Source organism: Nerophis ophidion, linkage group LG08 (genome assembly GCF_033978795.1).
Source record: "Nerophis ophidion isolate RoL-2023_Sa linkage group LG08, RoL_Noph_v1.0, whole genome shotgun sequence".
NCBI lineage: Eukaryota > Metazoa > Chordata > Actinopteri > Syngnathiformes > Syngnathidae > Nerophis > Nerophis ophidion.
This window is the reverse complement of record NC_084618.1, coordinates 73781587-73804828: the sequence shown is the minus strand read 5'-3', so window position 1 is coordinate 73804828 and position 23242 is coordinate 73781587. Positions and strand designations below refer to the sequence as shown.

At 39.9% G+C, this 23242-nt stretch overlaps 1 protein-coding gene across 19 annotated transcripts in view; it reads left to right on the top strand.

The window, feature by feature from the left end:
- Positions 1-23242, top strand: part of tcf7l2 (transcription factor 7 like 2) — a 248815-nt gene that overhangs the window by 199721 nt on the left and 25852 nt on the right. For 8 of the 19 annotated variants that reach the window (XM_061909701.1, XM_061909699.1, XM_061909694.1 and 5 more), the window contains 4 exons: positions 11884-11970; positions 21530-21670; positions 21750-21912; positions 21988-22096. In XM_061909701.1, the coding sequence (XP_061765685.1) occupies positions 11884-11970; positions 21530-21670; positions 21750-21912; positions 21988-22096 (500 nt within the window). The remainder of the gene's footprint in view (positions 1-11883; positions 11971-21529; positions 21671-21749; positions 21913-21987; positions 22097-23242) is intronic. The other 11 variants (XM_061909703.1, XM_061909702.1, XM_061909696.1 and 8 more) reach the window with 3 other exon arrangements.

The following is a 23242-nucleotide window of genomic DNA, read 5'->3' as shown; positions in this document are numbered from 1 at the left end:
GTCTAAGTAAATTACAGTTATCATGCACTTCAAAAAGTCAGTCTTCAAAACAAGAATAAAAAATACAAAAATGAGGGGTATTTTATTTGAACGAAGCAAATTATCTGCCAATAGAACGAGAAATTTCAGCTAGTCAAGACTTTCCAAAACAAGTAAAATTAGCTTACCTCAATGAACCCAACAAGACCTTAAAATAAGTATATTCTCACTAATAACAAGTGCATTTTCTTGGTAGAAAATAAAAATAGACCTTTTTGCTGAATATGTTAAAAAATATTCTTAAATTAAGTAAATGCCATTATCTTGACATAAGTAGTCCCATTATCTTGACATAATGATATCCTTTCGGCATCATGATTTTTTTTGTCATCCTTAAAAACATTATTACATTAAAAAAGTAGCTTTATACTTGTGACAGTTGCAACACACCTTGGACAAACTTAAATAAATGCATACGTCCAAATAATATTCAAAAGTCTAAGTAAATTACAGTTATCATGCACTGCAAAAAGTCAGTGTTCAAAACAAGAATAAAAAATACAAAAATGAGGGGTATTTTATTTGAACGAAGCAAATTATCTGCCAATAGAACGAGAAATTTCAGCTAGTCAAGACTTTCCAAAACAAGTAAAATTAGCTTACCTCAATGAACCCAACAAGACCTTAAAATAAGTATATTCTCACTAATAACAAGTGCACTTTTCTTGGTAGAAAAAAAAAATTGACCTTTTTGCTCAATATGTTAAAAAATATTCTTAAATTAAGTAAATACCATTATCTTGACATAATGATATCCTTTCGGTATCATGATTTTTTTTGTCATCCTTAAAAACATTATTACATTAAAAAGGTAGCTTTATACTTGTGACAGTTGCAACACACCTTGGACAAACTTAAATAAATGCATACGTCCAAACAATATTCAAAAGTCTAAGTAAATTACAGTTATCATGCACTTCAAAAAGTCAGTGTTCAAAACAAGAATAAAAAATACAAAAATGAGGGGTATTTTATTTGAACGAAGCAAATTATCTGCCAATAGAACGAGAAATTTCAGCTAGTCAAGACTTTCCAAAACAAGTAAAAATTAGCTTACCTCAATGAACCCAACAAGACCTTAAAATAAGTATATTCTCACTAATAACAAGTGCACTTTTCTTGGTAGAAAAAAAAAATTGACCTTTTTGCTCAATATGTTAAAAAATATTCTTAAATTAAGTAAATACCATTATCTTGACATAAGTAGTCCCATTATCTTGACATAATGATATCCTTTCGGCATCATGATTTTTTTTGTCATCTTTAAAAACATTATTACATTAAAAAAGTAGCTTTATACTTGTGACAGTTGCAACACACCTTGGACAAACTTAAATAAATGCATACGTCCAAATAATATTCAAAAGTCTAAGTAAATTACAGTTATCATGCACTTCAAAAAGTCAGTGTTCAAAACAAGAATAAAAAATACAAAAATGAGGGGTATTTTATTTGAACGAAGCAAATTATCTGCCAATAGAACGAGAAATTTCGGCTAGTCAAGACTTTCCAAAACAAGTAAAATTAGCTTACCTCAATGAACCCAACAAGACCTTAAAATAAGTATATTCTCACTAATAACAAGTGCACTTTTCTTGGTAGAAAATAAAAATAGACCTTTTTGCTCAATATGTTAAAAAATATTCTTAAATTAAGTAAATACCATTATCTTGACATAATGATATCCTTTCGGCATCATGATTTTTTTTGTCATCCTTAAAAAATGTATTACTTTAAAAAAGTAGCTTTATACTTGTGACAGTTGCAACACACCTTGGACAAACTTAAATAAATGCATACGTCCAAATAATATTCAAAAGTCTAAGTAAATTACAGTTATCATGCACTTCAAAAAGTCTGTGTTCAAAACAAGAATAAAAAATACAAAAATGAGGGGTATTTTATTTGAACGAAGCAAATTATCTGCCAATAGACTGAGAAATTTCAGCTAGTCAAGACTTTCCAAAACAAGTAAAATTAGCTTACCTCAATGAACCCAACAAGACCTTAAAATAAGTATATTCTCACCAATAACAAGTGCACTTTTCTTGGTAGAAAATAAAAATAGACCTTTTTGCTGAATATGTTAAAAAATATTCTTAAATTAAGTAAATACCATTATCTTGACATAAGTAGTCCCATTATCTTGACATAATGATATCCTTTCGGCATCATGATTTTTTTTGTCATTCTTAAAAACATTATTACATTAAAAAGGTAGCTTTATACTTGTGACAGTTGCAACACACCTTGGACAAACTTAAATAAATGCATACGTCCAAACAATATTCAAAACTCTAAGAAAATTACAGTTATCATGCACTTCAAAAAGTCAGTGTTCAAAACAAGAATAAAAAATACAAAAATGAGGGGTATTTTATTTGAACGAAGCAAATTATCTGCCAATAGAAGGAGAAATTTCAGCTAGTCAAGACTTTCCAAAACAAGTAAAATTAGCTTACCTCAATGAACCCAACAAGACCTTAAAATAAGTATATTCTCACTAATAACAAGTGCACTTTTCTTGGTAGAAAATAAAAATAGACCTTTTTGCTGAATATGTTAAAAAATATTCTTAAATTAAGTAAATACCATTATCTTGACATAAGTAGTCCCATTATCTTGACATAATGATATCCTTTCGGTATCATGATTTTTTTTGTCATCCTTAAAAACATTATTACATTAAAAAGGTAGCTTTATACTTGTGACAGTTGCAACACACCTAGGACAAACTTAAATAAATGCATACGTCCAAATAATATTCAAAGGTCTAAGTAAATTACAGTTATCATGCACTTCAAAAAGTCAGTGTTCAAAACAAGAATAAAAAATACAAAAATGAGGGGTATTTTATTTGAACGAAGCAAATTATCTGCCAATAGAACGAGAAATTTCAGCTAGTCAAGACTTTCCAAAACAAGTAAAATTAGCTTACCTCAATGAACCCAACAAGACCTTAAAATAAGTATATTCTCACTAATAACAAGTGCACTTTTCTTGGTAGAAAAAAAAAATTGACCTTTTTGCTCAATATGTTAAAAAATATTCTTAAATTAAGTAAATACCATTATCTTGACATAATGATATCCTTTCGGCATCATGATTTTTTTTGTCATCCTTAAAAAACGTATTACTTTAAAAAAGTAGTTTTATACTTGTGACAGTTGCAACACACCTTGGACAAACTTAAATAAATGCATACGTCCAAATAATATTCAAAAGTCTAAGTAAATTACAGTTATCATGCACTTCAAAAAGTCAGTGTTCAAAACAAGAATAAAAAATACAAAAATGAGGGGTATTTTATTTGAACGAAGCAAATTATCTGCCAATAGAACAAGAAAAATTGGCTTGTCAAGAACTTCCCAAACGTGTAAGATTAGCTAACCTCAATGAACCCCAAAAATACCTTAAAATAAGTATATTCTCACTAATAACAAGTGTACTACTATATGAGTACATATTGTTTCATTGAAAATAAAACAGCAAAGTCCATTTGGCTGTCATCTGTTTTAATTATGAGACACAATTGTGTCAAAGTCATGATTTTTTTGTTCATGCTTGAAAAAAGAATTGATTACTTTGAAAAAGTAGTTTTATACTGATGACACAGCTTAGCAACACTTGATATTCTAGTTTCAAGCATTTTTTACTCAATATAGGTCATAAAATCTCAGCAACAAGCTCTAATATCTTACTGAGATCATTTAGGACCAAAACCCTTAAAACAAGTAAAAGACTCTAACATAAAATCTGCTTAGTGAGAAGAATTATCTTATCAGACAGAAAATAAGCATATATCACCCTTATTTGAGATATTAGATTTCGGTTTTTGCAGTGTACCATGAATTGATTAATGTGAACAAGTTAAACAAGTTGAAATACATATTTGGGTGTTGCCATTTAGTGGTCAATTGTACGGAAGATGTACTGTTTTGTGCAATCTACTAATACAAGTTTCAATCAATCAATCAACAAATTAAAAAAATGTTCCTGTATGACATTCTGACAAGTAAATTGCATTTGTGTCCAAATATAGTGGACGGTATAGCTCGATTGGAAGAGCGGCCGTGCCAGCAACTTGAGGGTTGCAGGTTCGATTCCCGCTTCTGCCATCCTAGTCACTGCCGCTGTGTCCTTGGGCAAGACACTTTACCCACCTGCTCCCAGTGCCACCCACACTGGTTTAAATATTTAACTTACATATCGGGTTTCACTATGTAAAGCGCTTTGAGTCACTAGAGAAAAGCACTATATAAATATAATTCACTACACTTCTTTATAAAGTTAATTTGAATCATGCAAGTGAGGTATAAAATGGGATTAATCGTGATTAAGCCAAATTCAAAAGTGAGTAATCCATCCATCCATCCATCTTCTTCCGCTTATCCGAGGTCGGGTCGCGGGGGCAACAGCCTAAGCAGGGAAACCCAGACTTCCCTCTCCTCAGCCACTTCGTCTAGCTCTTCCCGGGGGATCCCGAGGCGTTCCCAGGCCAGCCGGGAGACATAGTCTTCACAACGTGTCCTTGGTCTTCCCCGTGGCCTCCTACCGGTTGGACGTGCCCTAAACACCTCCCTAGGGAGGCGTTCGGGTGGCATCCTGACCAGATGCCCGAACCACCTCATCTAGCTCCTCTCGATGTGGAGGAGCAGCGGCTTTACTTTGAGTTCCTCCCGGATGACAGAGCTTCTCACCCTATCTCTAAGGGAGAGCCCCGCCACACGGCGGAGGAAACTCATTTCGGCCGCTTGTACCCGTGATCTTATCCTTTCGGTCATGACCCAAAGCTCATGACCATAGGTGAGGGTGGGAACGTAGATCGACCGGTAAATTGAGAGCTTTGCCTTCCGGCTCAGCTCCTTCTTCACCACAACGGATCGGTACAACGTCCGCATTACTGAAGACGCCGCACCGATCCGCCTGTCGATCTCACGATCCACTCTTCCCTCACTCGTGAACAAGACTCCTAGGTACTTGAACTCCTCCACTTGGGGCAGGGTCTCCTCCCCAACCCGCAGATGGCATTCCACCCTTTGTGTTCTGTTCATAACTTTTATGGACAGAATTTCTAGGCGCAGTCAAGGATAAGTGAGTAATCATGATTACAAAATCAATCATTTGACAGCACTATTGAAAAAAGTTTTTAACAACACGTATTTTGTCTTATTTATTCAAGCTCTGGATTTGGGATCTGAGCCAAGGATGTCGTTGTGGCGTGTGCAGCTAAGAGATACTCGGGATTTAGGGCTATATAAATAAACTTTGATTGACTGATTCATCCTCATTGGTACTTCAGATAGCCATTGCTCCCGCTAGCCCATTGCGTTGTTTACAGAGTAGACACGAGACATTTAAACTTCTTGTCCCTCACTTAAAGGAGACCTAACTTTTCTTATCTATTGGTGCCTGCTTCTGTGTATTTGGGATCAGCATAAGTCCTGTAAATTTGAAATCAAACCGTGGAGATATTGCGTACATAATTTTTTAAAACAATCTTGTCTTCCTTCATGCTTCCTTCAAACGGTCCTTTTGAAATTCTGTTCAAGTGTGACATCAGCGGATTTATCTATACATGGTAGACATTAACCCTGACATCCTTCTGTGAGTCAGACAATTTGTATTTATGTACAATCGGCTGTGCTACAACATCATGTCGACCTTGAAACCCAATGAAGGTGTTTGTTTGCTTTAACCAGCGCAAGTCACTACACTGACTTTCAGCATCATTTGAAGTAAAAGGTTTTCACTAAATTTCAACTTTTAAAAATCGTGGCAATGTGCCTTCATCTGTCAAGAAATTGCTTCCAGTGTGTGCAGATATAAGCCCTCAGACAGACCTAAATTGATTTTCGGAAAGAAAAAAAAACTATTTTCAAATGCCGGGGTCGGTGACTACTATTTATAGTTTAGGAGGAGACAATGGAGGTTAGAAGTATGCAAATGTTAGCTCAAGTTGTTGTGTAGCTAACTTAGCCTTCTACTGTGACAATTGCATTACTGTCCACTGGCAAAATAAAGAATGATTTTCCTTAAAAGAAAAATTAATTGGATCAGTGCCTACTAGAGATGCGCGGATAGGCAATTATATCATCCGCAACCGCATCACTAAAGTCGTCATCCACCCGCAATCCACCCGAACCAACATTTCATCAAAGCCACACCCACCCGCCACCCGCCCGTTATCTAATATAGACGATGCAAGGCATTAGTGAGGTTAGATAGTGTAACTCCCTCCAAATAGCACAGACACAATGGCTTTCTTGAACTGATTTATTTGAAGGCTTACTTTCCCCTTCAAATTCACCGTGAAGACTGTAATAAATAAAGCAGGTTACAAACGTATAAATAATAACATGCACAGCATGTGGATCAAACATTTTACCAAGTAAAATACCAACAAATGACAAATACCTCGTTGGCCATACCCGGAAGTAGCTTCCTTACATCCGTCGACAGACCAAACGAGACACTTCAAAATAAAAGTATCCCCGCATACTGTTTCAAAGAGTGCTGCTCGTTTTTCGTATGTGGGTAACAACATTTAACTATTTATAAATGGTCGATTTCTATAGGCTAGTAAGGTAAAGTGTTGTACCTGACAAGTTTGGGCTACCTTGCTTCTGCAGCCTTCATCAGAGGTGTCACGTGATGTTAGCGTGACGTTGTCTGTGACGTGATATATGGATTGTACCATCAAGAGTTGTCAGGTACAACACTTTGCCTACTAGCCTGTATAAATCAACCATTTATAAATACACGTCAGTAGGCTAAATGATCCTCTTCAACATAACATTTAACTATGTATAATGTAGCGGCCGGCTACGGGGTGTTAGCCAATGACTTTGGCTGGGGGGGCGGGACTTCCGGGAGAGATAGGGAAGTGACGTTCTCGACAGGAAGTGAGAGTTCGAGTTGTCCCGGGAAAAGCGTTAGAGACATGAGAGCTGTTGTGTGGTTGTATTACATCTTGTGCAATAAAGACAAGACAAGCGAAGAAGTTTTATGAGCTTACATTCCTGGGATGGCTTCACGGTGGCAGAGGGGTTAGTGCGTCTGCCTCACAATACAAAGTTCCTGCAGTCCTGGGTTCAAATCCAGGCTCGGGATCTTTCTGTGTGGAGTTTGCATGTTCTCCCCGTGACTGCGTGGGTTCCCTCCGGGTACTCCGGCTTCCTCCCACCTCCAAAGACATGCACCTGGGGATAGGTTGATTGGCAACAGTGTGTGAATGTGAGTGTGAATGTTGTCTGTCTATCTGTGTTGGCCCTGCGATGAGGTGGCGACTTGTCCAGGGTGTACCCTGCCTTCCGCCCGATTGTAGCTGAGATAGGCGCCAGCACCCCCCGCGACCCCAAAAAAAGGGAATAAGCGGTAGAAAATGGATGGATGGACATTCCTGGGATTATTACAATATATATTTCAGAATTGGTTCAACCGCCACCCGCCCGAATCTATTTAAAATCAATTTTTTCGTCATGTCACCCGCCCGACCCGCGGTTTATCCGCGGACTCCGCGGTTGTGACCGCAAACCCCGCATCTCTAGTGCCTACTGTGTTTGTCAATGGACCAGTTAATATTATAATCTGTTATTATATTCGCGATGTCGCTCGTAGCCTGGTTTACTGCCGCCGGCTCGACCCTCTATTGTTTACAAATGTTTAAAGCAGCAGCAGTGAAAGTATTGAGGCGGCATAGCTCGGTTGGTAGAGTGGCCGTGCCAGCAACTTGAGGGTTGCAGGTTCAATTCCCGCTTGTGCCATCCTAGTTACTGCCGTTGTGTCCTTGGGCAAGACACTTTACCCACCTGCTCCCAGTGCCACCCACACTGGTTTAAATGTAACTTAGATATTGGGTGTCACTATGTAAAGCGCTTTGAGTCACTTGAGAAAAGCGCTATATAACTATAATTCACTAATATTATATAGAATAAAAAATAATTTTATTGTCAATGAACACATGGATATTTAGCATTGGAGAGATACAGACCTTAGTGTATAATGTATTTCCTTGAATTCCCGCAGGGCATATAATACGCGCCTGCCTTGAATTACTGCCGGGTCAAACTCGCTTCCCAAAATAATTAGCGCATGCTTAGTATTACGGCCTGGTCAAACTCGTGACACTTCCCCTGTCATCATTTTCAAAATGGAGGAGGCTGATTTCAATACCGGTAATTTGAAATCGCATAAAGGGAAGAAGATTAAGAGCTATCCAGTAGGATTTAAGGTCCAAGCTTACATCACACTCAAATTTTTACTGCATACCTTTGGTAAGTGCCTGCTTGAGAAGAGGTTTTAGAATAATTAGCGCATGCTTACTTTTACCGCATGCCTTCGGTAAGCGCAAGAGTGAGAAGAGGTTTTAAATTAATTAGCGCCCTGGCGGCAATTCAAGGAAATACGGTAGTTACAGACCAGCAGCCTGGCGTCTAAATCTTTCTTGTCCGACCACATAGTCTCCTTATCACACCGACAAGAAAACATGGTGATTCCGCTATATCATCTGAGATGTTGTGTTTTACTGAAAGTCACTCAAAACAGATGGCCGGTGCCGGTCAACGATGTCCAAAGTGCACTATAAAAGCAAGCTAAAAGACTATCGATCAATCAATCAATCAATCAATCAATGTTTATTTATATAGCCCCAAATCACAAATGTCTCAAAGGACTGCACAAATCATTACGACTACAACATCCTCGGAAGAACCCACAAAAGGGCAAGGAAAACTCACACCCAGTGGGCAGGGAGAATTCACATCCAGTGGGTCGCCAGTGACAATGCTGACTATGAGAAACCTTGGAGAGGACCTCAGATGTGGGCAAAACCCACCCACCCCCTCTAGGGGACTACAGAACACCTCTGTGGGGGGGGGGGGGGGGGGGGGCGAATGCTGACTAAGCATGAGTGGGCGTGGTGAGGAGGGGTTCATTTGCATTTAACAACTCTGCCTCTCAAAACAGCTTGTATTCAAAGGCCGTAAAGACATGGCTTAAACATAGGTCTGGTGAAAAATTAGCATAGATTTTGTTTTACAAAGAACCATCATTACATTTTATTTAGACCAAAATGAAGTGTTTTAAAAATAGACAAAAAAAAATCATCATATGAGCCTTTTCTGGGCGGCATGGCGTAGTGGGTAGAGAGTCCGGCCAGAAACCTGAGGGTTGCAGGTTCGCTTCCCACCTATTGACATGCAAAAAATCGCTGCCGTTGTGTCCTTGGGCAGGACACTTCACCCTTTGCCCCCGGTGCCGCTCACACTGGTGAATGAATGATGAATGAATGATTGGTGGTGGTCGGAGGGGCCGTAGGTGCAAACTGGCAGCCACGCTTCCGTCAGTCTACCCCAGGGCAGCTGTGGCTACTGATGTAGTTTACCACCACCTGCTGTGAATGAATGATGGGTTCCCACTTCTCTGCGAGCGCTTTGAGTGTTTAGAAAAGCGCGATATAAATCAAAGTTATTTTTTTCTCTACTTTTCTTAAAAATATCCGATTACAAAGACATGAACTGCTACACCCTCATAATCCACCTTAATCCTTGTGTCCACTGCATTGGACATTGTTTTTGTTACACATTAGATTAGATTAGATTAGATAGTACTTTATTTATTCCGTCAGGAGAGTTCCTTCAGGAAAATTACAATTTTCAGCACAATCCCATTCAAGATCAGACAAACATTAAAGGGAGACAGAACAGGATCGCTGACGGGTCTGCCGGCTTCCAGCGCCCCTTACAAAAAAAGATGAGATACAGGTAAACAAGGGGGGGGGGAGAGAAAATAGACCTGTTACACAAAAAAACAAATGTCCCCTGCAGAGGAAATTTTTTAAATTAGTATAGTCGTCCCTCGCTTATGTTGGTTCCGATGATCGTGATAAATTATTTTTCTGCGAAGTAGGAATCATTAATTATAAATGGAATATATTCACAACGAGAGCATAAAAAACCTATTTGTTATCAGGAAACATGTTTCAATATTATGAGAGCCCTCTAGACATGATAAAACACCCTTTAGTCACATTTAAATAAATGATAAATGGGTTGTACTTGTATAGCGCTTTTCTACCTTCAATGTACTCAAAGCGCTTTGACACTACTTCCACATTTACCCATTCACACACACATTCACACACTGATGGAGGGAGCTGCCATGCAAGGCGCCAACCAGCTCCCATCAGGAGCAAGGGTGAAGTGTCTTGCTCAGGACACAACGGACGTGACGAAGTTGGTACTAGGTGGGATTTGAACCAGGGACCCTCGGGTTGCGCACGGCCACTCTACCACTGCGCCACGCCGTGGTACACTCTTAAATCTAATATAGTAATGCTTTCGGAGGCTTAAGCCAATCAGTGGCCACGATACTGAAGACCGCACTCTGATTGGTTTTGGTCTTTTAAGTCAGTGGTCCCCAACATTTTTGTATCCGCGGACCGGTCAACGCTTAATAATTTGTCCCGCTGCATGAAAAAGGGACGTTTTAGTCATGAAAAAGGGAGGTTTTTGTTGTTGGTGCACTAATTGTACGCGTATATTGTGTTTTTTATGTTGATTTAATTTAAAAAAAAAAAAAAAACTTTTTTTTTTTTTTTTTTTTTTTTGAAAAAAAATTAATAAAAAAAAATTCTGCGGCCCGGTAACAATCGGTACCGGGCACTTTACAACACCCAGTCCAAACAGTGGTTGGGGACCACTGTTTTAAGTGGCCAAATCCACTGTAGTGTTAATATTTTTACTTCATTTAGCCATTTTTACCCTTGGAAATGCTTAATTTAGGGCAAACATTTTATAGAATACGCAAAAAAAAAATAAAAATTCAGCTATGTTGTGATGAAGCAATATTTGAAGCGCGCTGCAGCGAGGCACGACTCTTTATGACCCTTTATTGGGACGACGTGGCGCAGTGGAATAGTGGCCGTGCGCAACCCGAGGGTCCCTGGTTCAATTCCCACCTAGTACCAACCTCGTCACGTCCGTTGTGTCCTGAGCAAGACACTTCACCCTTGCTCCTGATGGGTGCTGCTTAGCGCCTTGCATGGCAGCTCCCTCCATCAGTGTGTGAATGTGTGTGTGAATGGGTGAATGTGGAAGTAGTGTCAAAGCGCTTTGAGTACCTTGAAGGTAGAAAAGCGCTATACAAGTACAACCCATTTATTTATTCCTAATTTTGCTCCTTTTTCAACCGCTGAATCCCGACTTCCTGCATAATGCTAGTGAGCACGTCTCTGTAGGGTCAAATTAGAGTAAAGAATTGTGATTGCCCGCGTTTTACCCACAATCCCGCACGGGGACTCTCCCTGGGTAACTCTTGTCAACACTTGTTAATATGACAAAAGGCTACAAATTAAGCTCTGTTAATTTAATGTTTTTCTCACCGCGATCTAAATACCGAGAAAGGGCCCCCGAGCGCAGCCGCTGCGCCCCTTTGATTCGCCGCACTTTATTTTGGTATAAATTTACATTCATTATTGTTTGTCTTTGGATGTGTAGACCTCAATTAGCGTGATGGCTCCATTTAAAGAGAACCGCACTTCGTCTTTAATTATCACAACAAAACACCTAGTTCCAGCTCTGGGGGCTGGGAGGGGACCGGGGGTCTGCGCCCGCTCTGCGAAGGGTTATGAAATTTAATTAGCCGTTGCTATCAAGATTTGTGGCGTTCAAATTGTTGAGAGTTTCTCCGGGCTTTGATGTGCGCTCTGCAATCCCCTGGATTTTTGTCCTGATCAAATGAGAATAAAAGGCGGCGGCGGGGGCAGACGGACCGGAGGGGGCTCTTACCTTCCTCTTCCATCAACCTTGTTTCCTTACCTTTCTTCTTCCCCCTTCTTCACAGGCAAGGTCAACCTGTTTATCCAATCACAACAGGGGGTTTTAGACACCCCTACCCAACTGCGCTCACTGTCAACGCATCCATGTCAAGGTGAGCTGAGCCCTTGGCACTGAACACACGCACACACACACACACACACACACACACACTCAATTTAAGTTTTGACTGGTGCTCCAAGTTCTCCCTTAAGGACGCCTTCCTGTCTTTATTCAAAAGGCCAAACCTCCAGCGAGGGAGGGTGCTCAAATATTAATTATATTTATTTTTTCTAATGAGGCCCCTGAAGAACATTTAGCCCCCGCTGCACGTCAAGCAGCAGTGCTGTGTCCTTGCTGCACCAGACAGATAAATATACACAGCAGCACTTTACAACAACAACAAAAAAAACACTTAGCTTGGTGACGACTTTAAAGGGAAACTGCACTTTTTCAGGAATGTTGCCTGTCATTCACAATCCTTATGTCAGACAAGAACATATTTGTTTTTCTTTTACTAAACTCGTAAATAAACGCTAGCAAAAGTCAGTTAACACTTATAAAGCGCTCTAAAAAAAACCTCCGGCAACATTTAAAACACCAATGTTTGCTTTTCTCTTCAACAACAACAAAATCTTATATTTTTGAGCCTGAATATAAGGAGGAAGAGCTACTAATTTTAGAAGCTGCGTGCTAAACAGATCCATCTTTCCTTAAACACTAAGCATCATGGAACAGTATTGCTATGTGCTGAACAATATATACTGTACAAACTATGAACATAATCAAACAATCACTCACTGTACAATTTCTGTTCTTACTGGGATGCCAACTGATTAGATCAGGGGTCTCAGATACGCGGCCCACGGGCCGATGTTATTTTGCGGCCCCCACCTTAATATGAAAGTTTAATGTTAGTGCGGCCCGCAAGTTTTATATGAATGGCACTTGACAGTGTTGTGTTATTTGGGTCCAAAATGGCTCCTTTCAACATTCTGGGTTGCCTACCCTGCGTTAGTGGAAAAGCAGCAAATGAGTGAAAGCGACAGATAAGTTGCCATGGAGACAAGGGTTTTCTTACGTGCCTGGCTGCAGTCACACCTCGTCACCTGTCCGTCAGTAATAACAGTCCCCGAGAACCTGGACCAATTCAAATCGTTATGTTGTTTTTGTATTGTTTAATTTACATTGCCTCACACGATGAACACTACATATATTTTTATATGACGCCCAATAACTCTCCGGGAGCCGTCACTTTTTTGCGCTCGCTATCCCGGTACTTTCCCGGCTGTTATCCGCCGACCGCCGTGTTGCTGTAGGGAGGAAAAGCGGAACGACACACATTGCGGAATTAACATTATTCTCCGTGCGTCGGCTAAATACTAATATATTAATATATTTACTTATTTGCACTGAGAAAGTTGCCATTGCATGAGGAATACAATTTGAAACGTTTTATACAACTAGAGATGCCTAAGAGTATGCAAAGATATTTTTTTAAGAAATAATTTCTTGCGGCCCAACCTCACCCAGACTCTGCATCCAGTGGCCCCCAGGTAAATTGAGTTTGAGACCCCTGGATTAGATGGTTACCATGAATTGATTAACGTGGACCCCGACTTAAACAAGTTGAAAAACCATTTAGTGGTCAATTGTACGGAATATGTACTGTACTGTGCAATCTACTAATAAAAGTCTCAATCAATCAATCAGTTTATATATTTTTCTGTTTAAATAAAGAATTAATCATAATCCTCAGGAGTGTGCCGCAAACGGGCTTCTTTGTGTCTTTTATTGCGATTTTCGGGTCTAAGTTGGATGTCAAAGTTGACCAGCTTCTCTGAGAGATATGATTTATAATCTAGAAATAACTTTTACCAGCTCAGAAGCGATGCAGCAGCTCACTGGTTCAATATGTCAATATAGCAGCAAAAGCTAGTGCTTATATTAAAAATATTGCTAATAATTGGAAAATATTCAAGTCGCAACATCTATATGAAGTATAGTTTTTTTTTAGAGGGCTTTATGGACGCAATAGATTACTCCGATTAGCTGCATTGTTAGCCATCTAGTACTTGCCGTGTTTTACGACTAAGAAATTATTTAAAAAAAGGAAGATGTATGTGTTCCTGTCTAACATAGAGATTGTGAGCAATAGGCACAATTCCTAAAAAAAAAAAAAAAAAAAAAAGAAAAGTGCTGTTCCCCTTTCAGTGCTGTTGTGGACATTAGTGCACTCACTATATGGGTGTTGTTGATATGTGTAGTCATGTTGTGTACATAAATGTCTGTTTTTTTTTACAACTGTGTGTGCTCTTGAGAAACTTTATATTGTCTGGAAAACAAATAAGAACACTGACAACCACTAAAAATATGTTTAGAATTAAAGCTGATTTGTAAAGTTTGCATATTGGGAGATAAAAAAACATTGGTTATTGGAAGGCATCGGTGTCCAAAGTGTGGCCACGGGGCTTATTTGTGGTCAGCAGCTGTTTTTTTTTACAGGCCCTAGGTATAGTATAAAAATGTATTAAGATAACATATATTACACTGAATTACATTGTCACTTTAACACCCAGCTAAGTTGAAAATGTTTGTTGAAACACTCCAGCGTACGGTATATACAGTGGAACCTCAATTTACAATCTCAATTGGTTCTCTAACAGGGTTCGTTAATTGAAATGTTTGTACGGTGAAGAAAAGTTCTCCATAAGAAACAATGTAAATATGAATAATGGGTTCCAAGCTTGACAAAAGTCCCTGTTATAGTTCAGGTTTGTACACTTTGAACGCAATATAAAGTGCTATACTGTACTATATGTATATCAAACAAACATAACAAGGGACTGATTAATTAACAAAATATCTATTAATAAGCTAAAACCACAACGACAAGCTCAACTGTACTGTATGCTCTTCTCTGCCAAAACGCACACACACAAAGAAGTCCCTGTGGTGGCCTCACAAACAATCAGAAATCACAAAAATCCTTAACTTTAACAACCACATTAACACAATAAACATTTAATAAAGTAAATGCACTTACAGTACATTAACATTGGCAACATCAGCTCACGTGATGAGAGAAAGGAGCAGACAGAGGGGAAACAAGCGCTGCTAAACGGGAGGTAGGCTTCTTCTCCACTGTGAAATTAGTCTCTTTTTACAAAAAAGTCGTTAGTTCTCATCACAAATAACCACTTGCTTTGATACAAAGTCAACTTCAATATGAGCCTTAGTATATGCTGCATGCTAAAAATGACAAAACAGGAATTTATATTGCCAACTACTGGCCTGGCATGCATACTACAGCACTGACAGGCAGTTTTTTTTTTTGCCGTTGATGTTTGTGAGTAGTTTTTTTATCGCAAATTTTCCCAAAGTTGTTGGCTCCTCCCTCCTCTACAGCAGTGGTTCTCAAATGGGGGTACACGTACTCCTGGGGGTACTTGAAGGTATGCCGAAGGGTACGTGAGATTAAAAAAATAATAATTGAATAATACTTCAAGAAATTATGAATGTAAATTCATAAACTGTGCAAAGAAATGCAACAATGCAATATTCAGTGTTGACAGCTAGATTTTTTTGTGGACATGTTCCATAAATATTGGTGTTAAAGATTTATTTTTTTATGAAGAAATGTTTAGAATTAAGTTCATGAATCCAGATGGATCTCTATTACAATCCCCAAAGAGGGCACTTTAAGTTGATGATTACTTCTATGTCAGTGGTTCTTAACCAGGGTTCGATCGAACCCTAGGGGTTCGGTGAGTCGACCTCGTGTAAATACAAACTTCTCCCTGTTGGCATATTACGGATATGGCAACAGCTGATTCATTTGCAGGTGTGTAATTTGTTGTGAGTTTATGCACTGTCTTGGTTTTGTTGTTCGAACAAGTTGATATTCATGCACGGTTCATTTTGTGCACCAGTAAAAAAAACATGGTAACACTTAAGTACAGGGAATGGATGGCGAGAGTGGCCGTGCGCAACCCCATGGTCCCTGGTTCAATCCCCGACTAGTACCAACCTCGTCACGTCTGTTGTGTCCTTGAGCAAGACACTTCACCCTTGCTCCTGATGGGTGCTGGTCAGCGCCTTGCATGGCAGCTCCCTCCATCAGTGTGTGAATGTGGAAGTAGTGTCAAAGCGCTTTGAGTACCTTGAAGGTAGAAAAGCGCTATAAAAGTACAACCCATTCATTTATTTATTCATAACATATTCACCATTAATTAGTTGCTTTTTAACATGCAAATTAGTCACATATTGGCTCTTAACTAGTCATTAAGTACTAATAAATGCCTTATTATAACCCTAACCCTCTAACCCTGACCCTAACCAAATAACTCTAAATTCAATCAATCAATCAATGTTTACTTATATAGCCCTAAATCACTAGTGTCTCAAAGGGCTGCACGAACCACCACGACATCCTCGGTAGGCCCACATGAGGGCAAGGAAAACTCACACCCAGTGGGACGTCGGTGACAATAATGACTATGAGAACCTTGGAGAGGAGGAAAGCAATGGATGTCGAGCGGGTCTAACATGATACTGTGAAAGTTCAATCCACAATGGATCCAACACAGTCGCGAGAGTCCAGTCCAAAGCGGATCCAACACAGCAGCGAGAGTCCCGTTCACAGCGGAGCCAGCAGGAAACCATCCCAAGCGGAGGCGGATCAGCATCGCAGAGATGTCCCCAGCCGATACACAGGCAAGCAGTACATGGCCACCGGATCGGACCGGACCCCCTCCACAAGGGAGAGTGGGACATAGAAGAAAAAGAAAAGAAACGGCAGATCAACTGGTCTAAAAAGGGAGTCTATTTAAAGGCTAGAGTATACAAATGAGTTTTAAGGTGAGACTTAAATGCTTCTACTGAGGTAGCATCTCGAACTGTTACCGGGAGGGCATTCCAGAGTACTGGAGCCCGAACGGAAAACGCTCTATAGCCCGCAGACTTTTTTTGGGCTTTGGGAATCACTAATAAGCCGGAGTCCTTTGAACGCAGATTTCTTGCCGGGACATATGGTACAATACAATCGGCAAGATAGGATGGAGCTAGACCGTGTAGTATTTTATACGTAAGTAGTAAAACCTTAAAGTCACATCTTAAGTGCACAGGAAGCCAGTGCAGGTGATGTGATCAAACTTTCTTGTTCTTGTCAAAAGTCTTTATTACTTAAAATATGTTCCCCTAGTGTCCAAATAACTCTAAATTAAGTCTTTGCTACTTAGAATATGTTCCCCATACTAAAGTGTTACCAAAAACATACAACTTGGTCTTGTATTTGAAAAAAACAAACACTTGATTTTTCACTAAAGAAGGGTTCGGTGAATGCGCATACGAAACTGGTGGGGTTCGGTACCTCCAACAAGGTTAAGAACCACTGTTCTATGTGTAGAAATCTTTGTTTACAATTGAATCACTTATTTATTTTTCAACAACTTTTAGTTATTTTTATATCTTTTTTTTACAAATAGTTCAAGAAAGACCACTACAAATGAGCAATATTTTTGCACTGTTATACAAATTCATAAATCAGAAACTGATGACATTAGTGCTGTATTTGACTTTTTTATCTCTTTTTTTCAACCAAAAATGCTTTGCTCTGATTAGGGGGTACTTGAATTAAAAAAATGTTCCAGGGGGTACATCACTGAAAAGAGGTTGAGAACCACTGGTCTACAGACTTGCGGGGCTTGTATGGCGAACATATTCGAGCGCGAGTCTGATTTCAATTGGTATTCTTATTGAAACCCCAGTGACTTTGATGGATGCTGCCCGTGCAGGGTGGGAGAAAACTGACTTTTCCATCCAGCCCAGCTGCGTCGAAGTCGTTAAACGGTCCTCTTATAGCTCGTTCAACCAGATCTTTTATGGAAAAGGCCTCCGGAGCAAAGGTGCGGACATCTGGCAGCGCCGTCCATCCCAACTGGGTTTTAAGCGACTGCTAATTCGCTCTCTTAGCGGCCGCCCCCGCATTGTCTTCATACTATTTCCAGTTGTCGCTAATTGAATCTGCCGGCTGTGGTCGTGGCGAGGAGCTAATGCGCTGTGATGAAACCCCTAATTTAATTAGTCTAACTGAATTGAAGGGGAGGGGGGGCCCGGAGAGGTCTCCAGAGTAGGCTTTAACACGAGGCGCTGGTCCTCGTATATATATATATATATATATATATAAAAAAAAAAGAAACATAGTTAATTATTAATGTCTCACGTTGACTTGAAGACGGCTCCTGAAGCACTCCTGACCCTGAGTTAGGATACAGGAAGGCAACGTGGTAGATGGAGCACCTTGGACCTTGCGGCGGTTAAAAATGCATCGTGTTGAGTGAAATAAGGCGGAGAAGCAAGAGAGATTTTGGCTAATGATGGCTTCTGTATTGTGGTTACGTGCATGTGACAGGTGGGCGGCCCTTTGATACGTTGCCCCCCCCCCACTTCCCAAATCCTGCTCCTCCTCGGGAGAACCGGGCGCATCATTACACATTAAACAGGCTTCACGTCGGCAATTAAATGTACCGACGATCCCGCCCCCACCTCGTGTACCTCGACCAGCCGTGCTCACCTTTCCCAATTGAGACATGGGGGCCCCGGGGTCTGGTGGGCGGACGGTGACGGGGGCCCTTTCGTTCCCTGTTAAATTGGTCGGATGATGATGATGATGATGATGATGCCCCCGCTCTTCAAAGGGACCGGCCATCATGTTTAAACCATAACCTGGGCCAGGCGGCGGCAGGATGGAAGGATGGAGGGATGGATGAATGGCGGTAGGAGGGAGGAATCAGAGCAGTGTGGAGGTGGCGAAAAGGGACAGGAAAAGAAAAGAAAAATTCAGAACAGAGGAAATTTTAACAAGTGCACGGAGAAGAGGCGAGAGGGAGGAAAGGAGAACACGGCAGTCCCTAATGATGGGCGACGCTCCGCCGTTGCTACCGCCGCCACCGAGCTCCCCGTCAGCAGATGACATGGCACAAACACCGACGTGTCAGGGATGAAGGCAGGAGGGGGGAAAAAAGAGTTTGAAGGGTGTGTGTGTGTTTGGGGTGGGGATGGGGGGGCTGCCCTCACAGTCCCCTGAGATGGCCTCCGACAGAAACTAGTTGTTCCTGGCGAGTTTATCCTCATCATTATATTCTGGCTCGGAGCCATGCAGCCAGACATGGCGAGATAATGAGCTGTGCACAAAAAAAAAAAAAAAGGGAGGAGGAAAAAGAAAGAAATATTCCTTTTTTCCTTCTCTCTTGGATATGTGGTCACATGGTTCCGTATAAACAGTGCCCACTCAAATCGTGTCATTAAAAATATATATTTTTTCGTAACGGGAGTACGTTTTTCGGAATGTTTCAATGCCGGAATATTCCTGTCTCCGAAGAGCTCGACTTTGTGTAGTTGAGGTTTGTTCTTCCACGGGTTGACTCAACGGCGCCTCTGCTGGTTTCAGCCAAGTTGTGCACTTCTCATTTCTGCGGATGACGTTTTAAAATCTGAGGATGGCAACAAGAACTCATTCGTCATAAAGTATGAATTACGAAATTTTTGTTCCAGTTCATCGTAAAGATAATTCATTTGTTGGGCCAAATAGATTGATTGATTTATTGAAACATTTATTAGTAGATTGCACAGTTCAGTACATATTCCGTACAATTGACCACTAAATGGTAACACCCTTGTCGGGGTCCACGTTAATCAATTCATGGTTAACGTGGATGTTAGTTCAATGTATTTTGAGCCGTAATGTGAGCACATTTTATTGCATATGACAGAATAATTGGGGGAAACCAAAACAAATCGCTAAATTTAAAAAGAAAAAGTATTTCCACACAATATAAGTTACCATGAATTGATTAACGTGGACCCCGACTTAAACAAGTTGAAAAACGTATTCGGGTGTTACCATTTAGTGGTCAATTGTACGGAATATGTACTGTACTGTGCAATCTACTAATAAAAGTATCAATCAATCAATCAATCAATCAAAAAACTCAATTTGAATGAATAAATGTTTGCAGTTGAATGTTTTTGGCCAATTCCATTCACATTGGCGTGTCACGCAAACTAATGGTGATTAAGGAGGGAAGATGATATTAACGGGAACTCATTAGTCATAAAGTGTGAATTACGAAATTTTTGTTCCAGTCCATCGTAAAATTAATCACTTAATTGGGTCAAATAGATGTTAGTTCAATGTATTTTGAGCCGTCATGTGAACACAATCTCTTGCATTGACAGTATAATTGGGGATAACCAAAACAAATCGCTAAATTTAAGAAGAAAATGTATTTCAACACAATATAAGTTCCTCAAGTTTGAATGAATAAATGTTTGCATTTGTGTGTTTTGGGCCAATTCCATTGAAATTGGTGTGTCACGCAAACAAATGGTGATTAAGGAGGGAAGATGATAATAACAAGAACTCTATTAGTCATAAAGTATGAATTACGAATTTTTTGTTCCGGTTCGTCGTAAAGATAATCAAGTTAGTTGGGTCAAATTGACGTTAGTTCAATGTATTTTGAGCCGTTATGTGAACACATTCTCTTGCATTGACAGTATAATTGGGGATAACCAAAACAAATCGCTAAATTTAGGAAGAAAAATTATTTCCACACAAAAGAAGTTTCTCAAGTTTGAATGAATAAATGTTTGCATCTAAGTGTTTCGGGCCAATTCCATTTACGTTAGCGTGTCACGCAAACTAATGGTGATTAAGGAGGGAGGATGATAATAACGAGAACTCTATTAGTCATAAAGTATGAATTACGACATTTTTGTTCCAGTTCATCATAAAGATAATCAGTTTGTTGGGCCAGATAGAAGTTAGTTAAATGTATTTTGAGCCGTTATGTGAACACATTATATTGGGGCGGCATAGCTCGGTTGGTAGAGTGACCGTGCCAGCAACTTGAGGGTTGCAGGTTCGATTCCCGCTTGTGCCATCCTAGTTACTGCCGTTGTGTCCTTGGGCAAGACATTTTACCCACCTGCTCCCAGTGCCACCCACACTGGTTTAAATGTAACTTAGATATTGGGTGTCACTATGTAAAGCGCTTTGAGTCACTTGAGAAAAGTGCTATATAAATATAATTCACTTCACTTCACTTATTGCATATGACAGTATAATGGGGGAAAATCAAAATAAATCCCTCAATTTAAGAAGAAAAATTATTTCCACACAAAAGAAGTTTCTCAAGTTTGAATGAATAAATGTTTGCATCTAAGTGTTTCGGGCCAATTCCATTCACGTTGGCGTGTCACGCAAACTAATGGTGATTAAGGATGGAAGATGATAATAACAAGAAGTAACTAGTCATAAAGTATGAATTACGACATTTTTGTTCCAGTTCATCGTAAAGATAATTAATTTGTTGGGTCAAATAGACGTTAGTTCAATCTATTTTGAGACGTTATGTGAACACATTCTATTGCATGTGACAGTGTACTTGGGGAAAACCAAAAGAAATCGCTACATTTACGAAGAAAAAGTATTTCCACACAATATGAGTTTCTCAATTTTGAATGAATAAATGTTTGCATTTAAGTGTTTCGGGCCAATTCCATTCACGTTGGCGTGTCACGCAAAACAACGCAATGGAATCGAGCCCGACTTGTGTTTTCTTTTTGCTCTCGCCCCATTTCACCCGCGTCCATTCTGACGATTTACACAGTCTTCTGTCCTCTAGGTTCCCCCCACATATGGTGCCCCCCCACCACGGTTTGCACACCACGGGCATCCCGCACCCAGCCATCGTCACGCCCAACGTCAAGCAGGAATCCTCCCACAGCGACATCAGCTCCCTCAACAGCTCGTAAGTCGTCTAACCTCCGGCCACCGAAAACATTTTATTTCCCCCAACTTAACCGACCTGTGACTGTTTCCCCACGCAGGAAACAGTCAGACGCTAAAAAAGAGGAGGAGAAGAAGAAGCAGGTTCACATAAAGAAGCCCCTGAATGCCTTCATGCTGTACATGAAGGAGATGCGGGCCAAGGTGGTGGCAGAGTGCACGCTGAAGGAAAGCGCCGCCATCAACCAGATCCTGGGCCGAAGGGTGAGTTCCTCGGTTTCAGATCCCGGTCCCGTCCTGCTTTTCCTGATCAACCGACCGTGTTTGTCGTCCTTTCAGTGGCACGCGCTATCGAGGGAGGAGCAGGCCAAGTACTACGAGCTGGCCAGGAAAGAACGACAGCTCCACATGCAGCTGTACCCCGGCTGGTCGGCCCGGGACAACTATGTAAGTTTTTAAGTTTACAAGTCGTAACGCTGTCTGCTTCTTCCCTCCCTATGGTTATTTTCGAAAAACGGGGAATAAATTCCAACAGCGCAAGTTAATCGGCCAAAGCTAACATTTTAAATTTGCTTAAAAGCAAGTGATATAAACAACGTAGCACAGTACATGTTGACAAATTCTACTAACGTTTGTTGGCTCTTTTCTTAAAACCCAGTGTAACACTAAATTTGATCATTACATTTAATTGATGGTGATAAATAAACATTGCATCTAAATATCCGACTACTTTGACCATTATTTCTCTTTGTAAGCGAAAAAACCCAACAATGTAGACACTGACTTCTTGCCTTTGTTGTAAATACATTTTGAACAACTCTTAAAACGTTGAATATGATCATTTTAAAACGGTTAAGTAACCGTTTTAATTGTTTTAATAATTTTTTCTGAAAGTACACTAATAATTTGACCGTTGTATCTTTTTGTAGGTGCAACAATATCTCGTTTCATTAGCCATGTTCCGAAATAAACGATGTAGTACACGTTTGTTGTGCAATTATCGAACAACTGTTTAACCCTCTCTAAAAACACTAAACAGTACAATAACCATATTATCGCAGTGTTGATCAAATTGGCTCAAAATAACTTTTTGTCGGTGTAAAATCGGCCGATATTTGTACATACCGTATTTTTCGGCATATAAGTCGCAGTTTTTTTCATAGTTTGGCTAGGGCTGCGACTTATGTGTGAAATTATTAACACATTACCGTAAAATATCAAATAATATTATTTAGCTCACTCACGTAAGAGACTAAACGTATAAAATTTCATCGGATTTAGCGATTAGGAGTGACAGATTGTTTGGTAAAGTATAGCATGTTCTATATGTTATAGTTATTTGAATGACTCTTACCATAATATGTTACGTTAACATAGCAGGCACCTTCTCAGTTGGTTATTTATGCGTCATATAACGTACACTTATTCAGCCTGTTGTTCACTATTCTTTATTTATTTTAAATTGCCTTTCAAATGTCTATTCTTGGTGTTGGGTTTTTCAAATAAATTTCCCCAAAAAATGCGACTTATACTCCAGTGTGACTTACATATGTTTTTTTTTCTTCTTTATTATGCATTTTCGGCAGGTGCGACT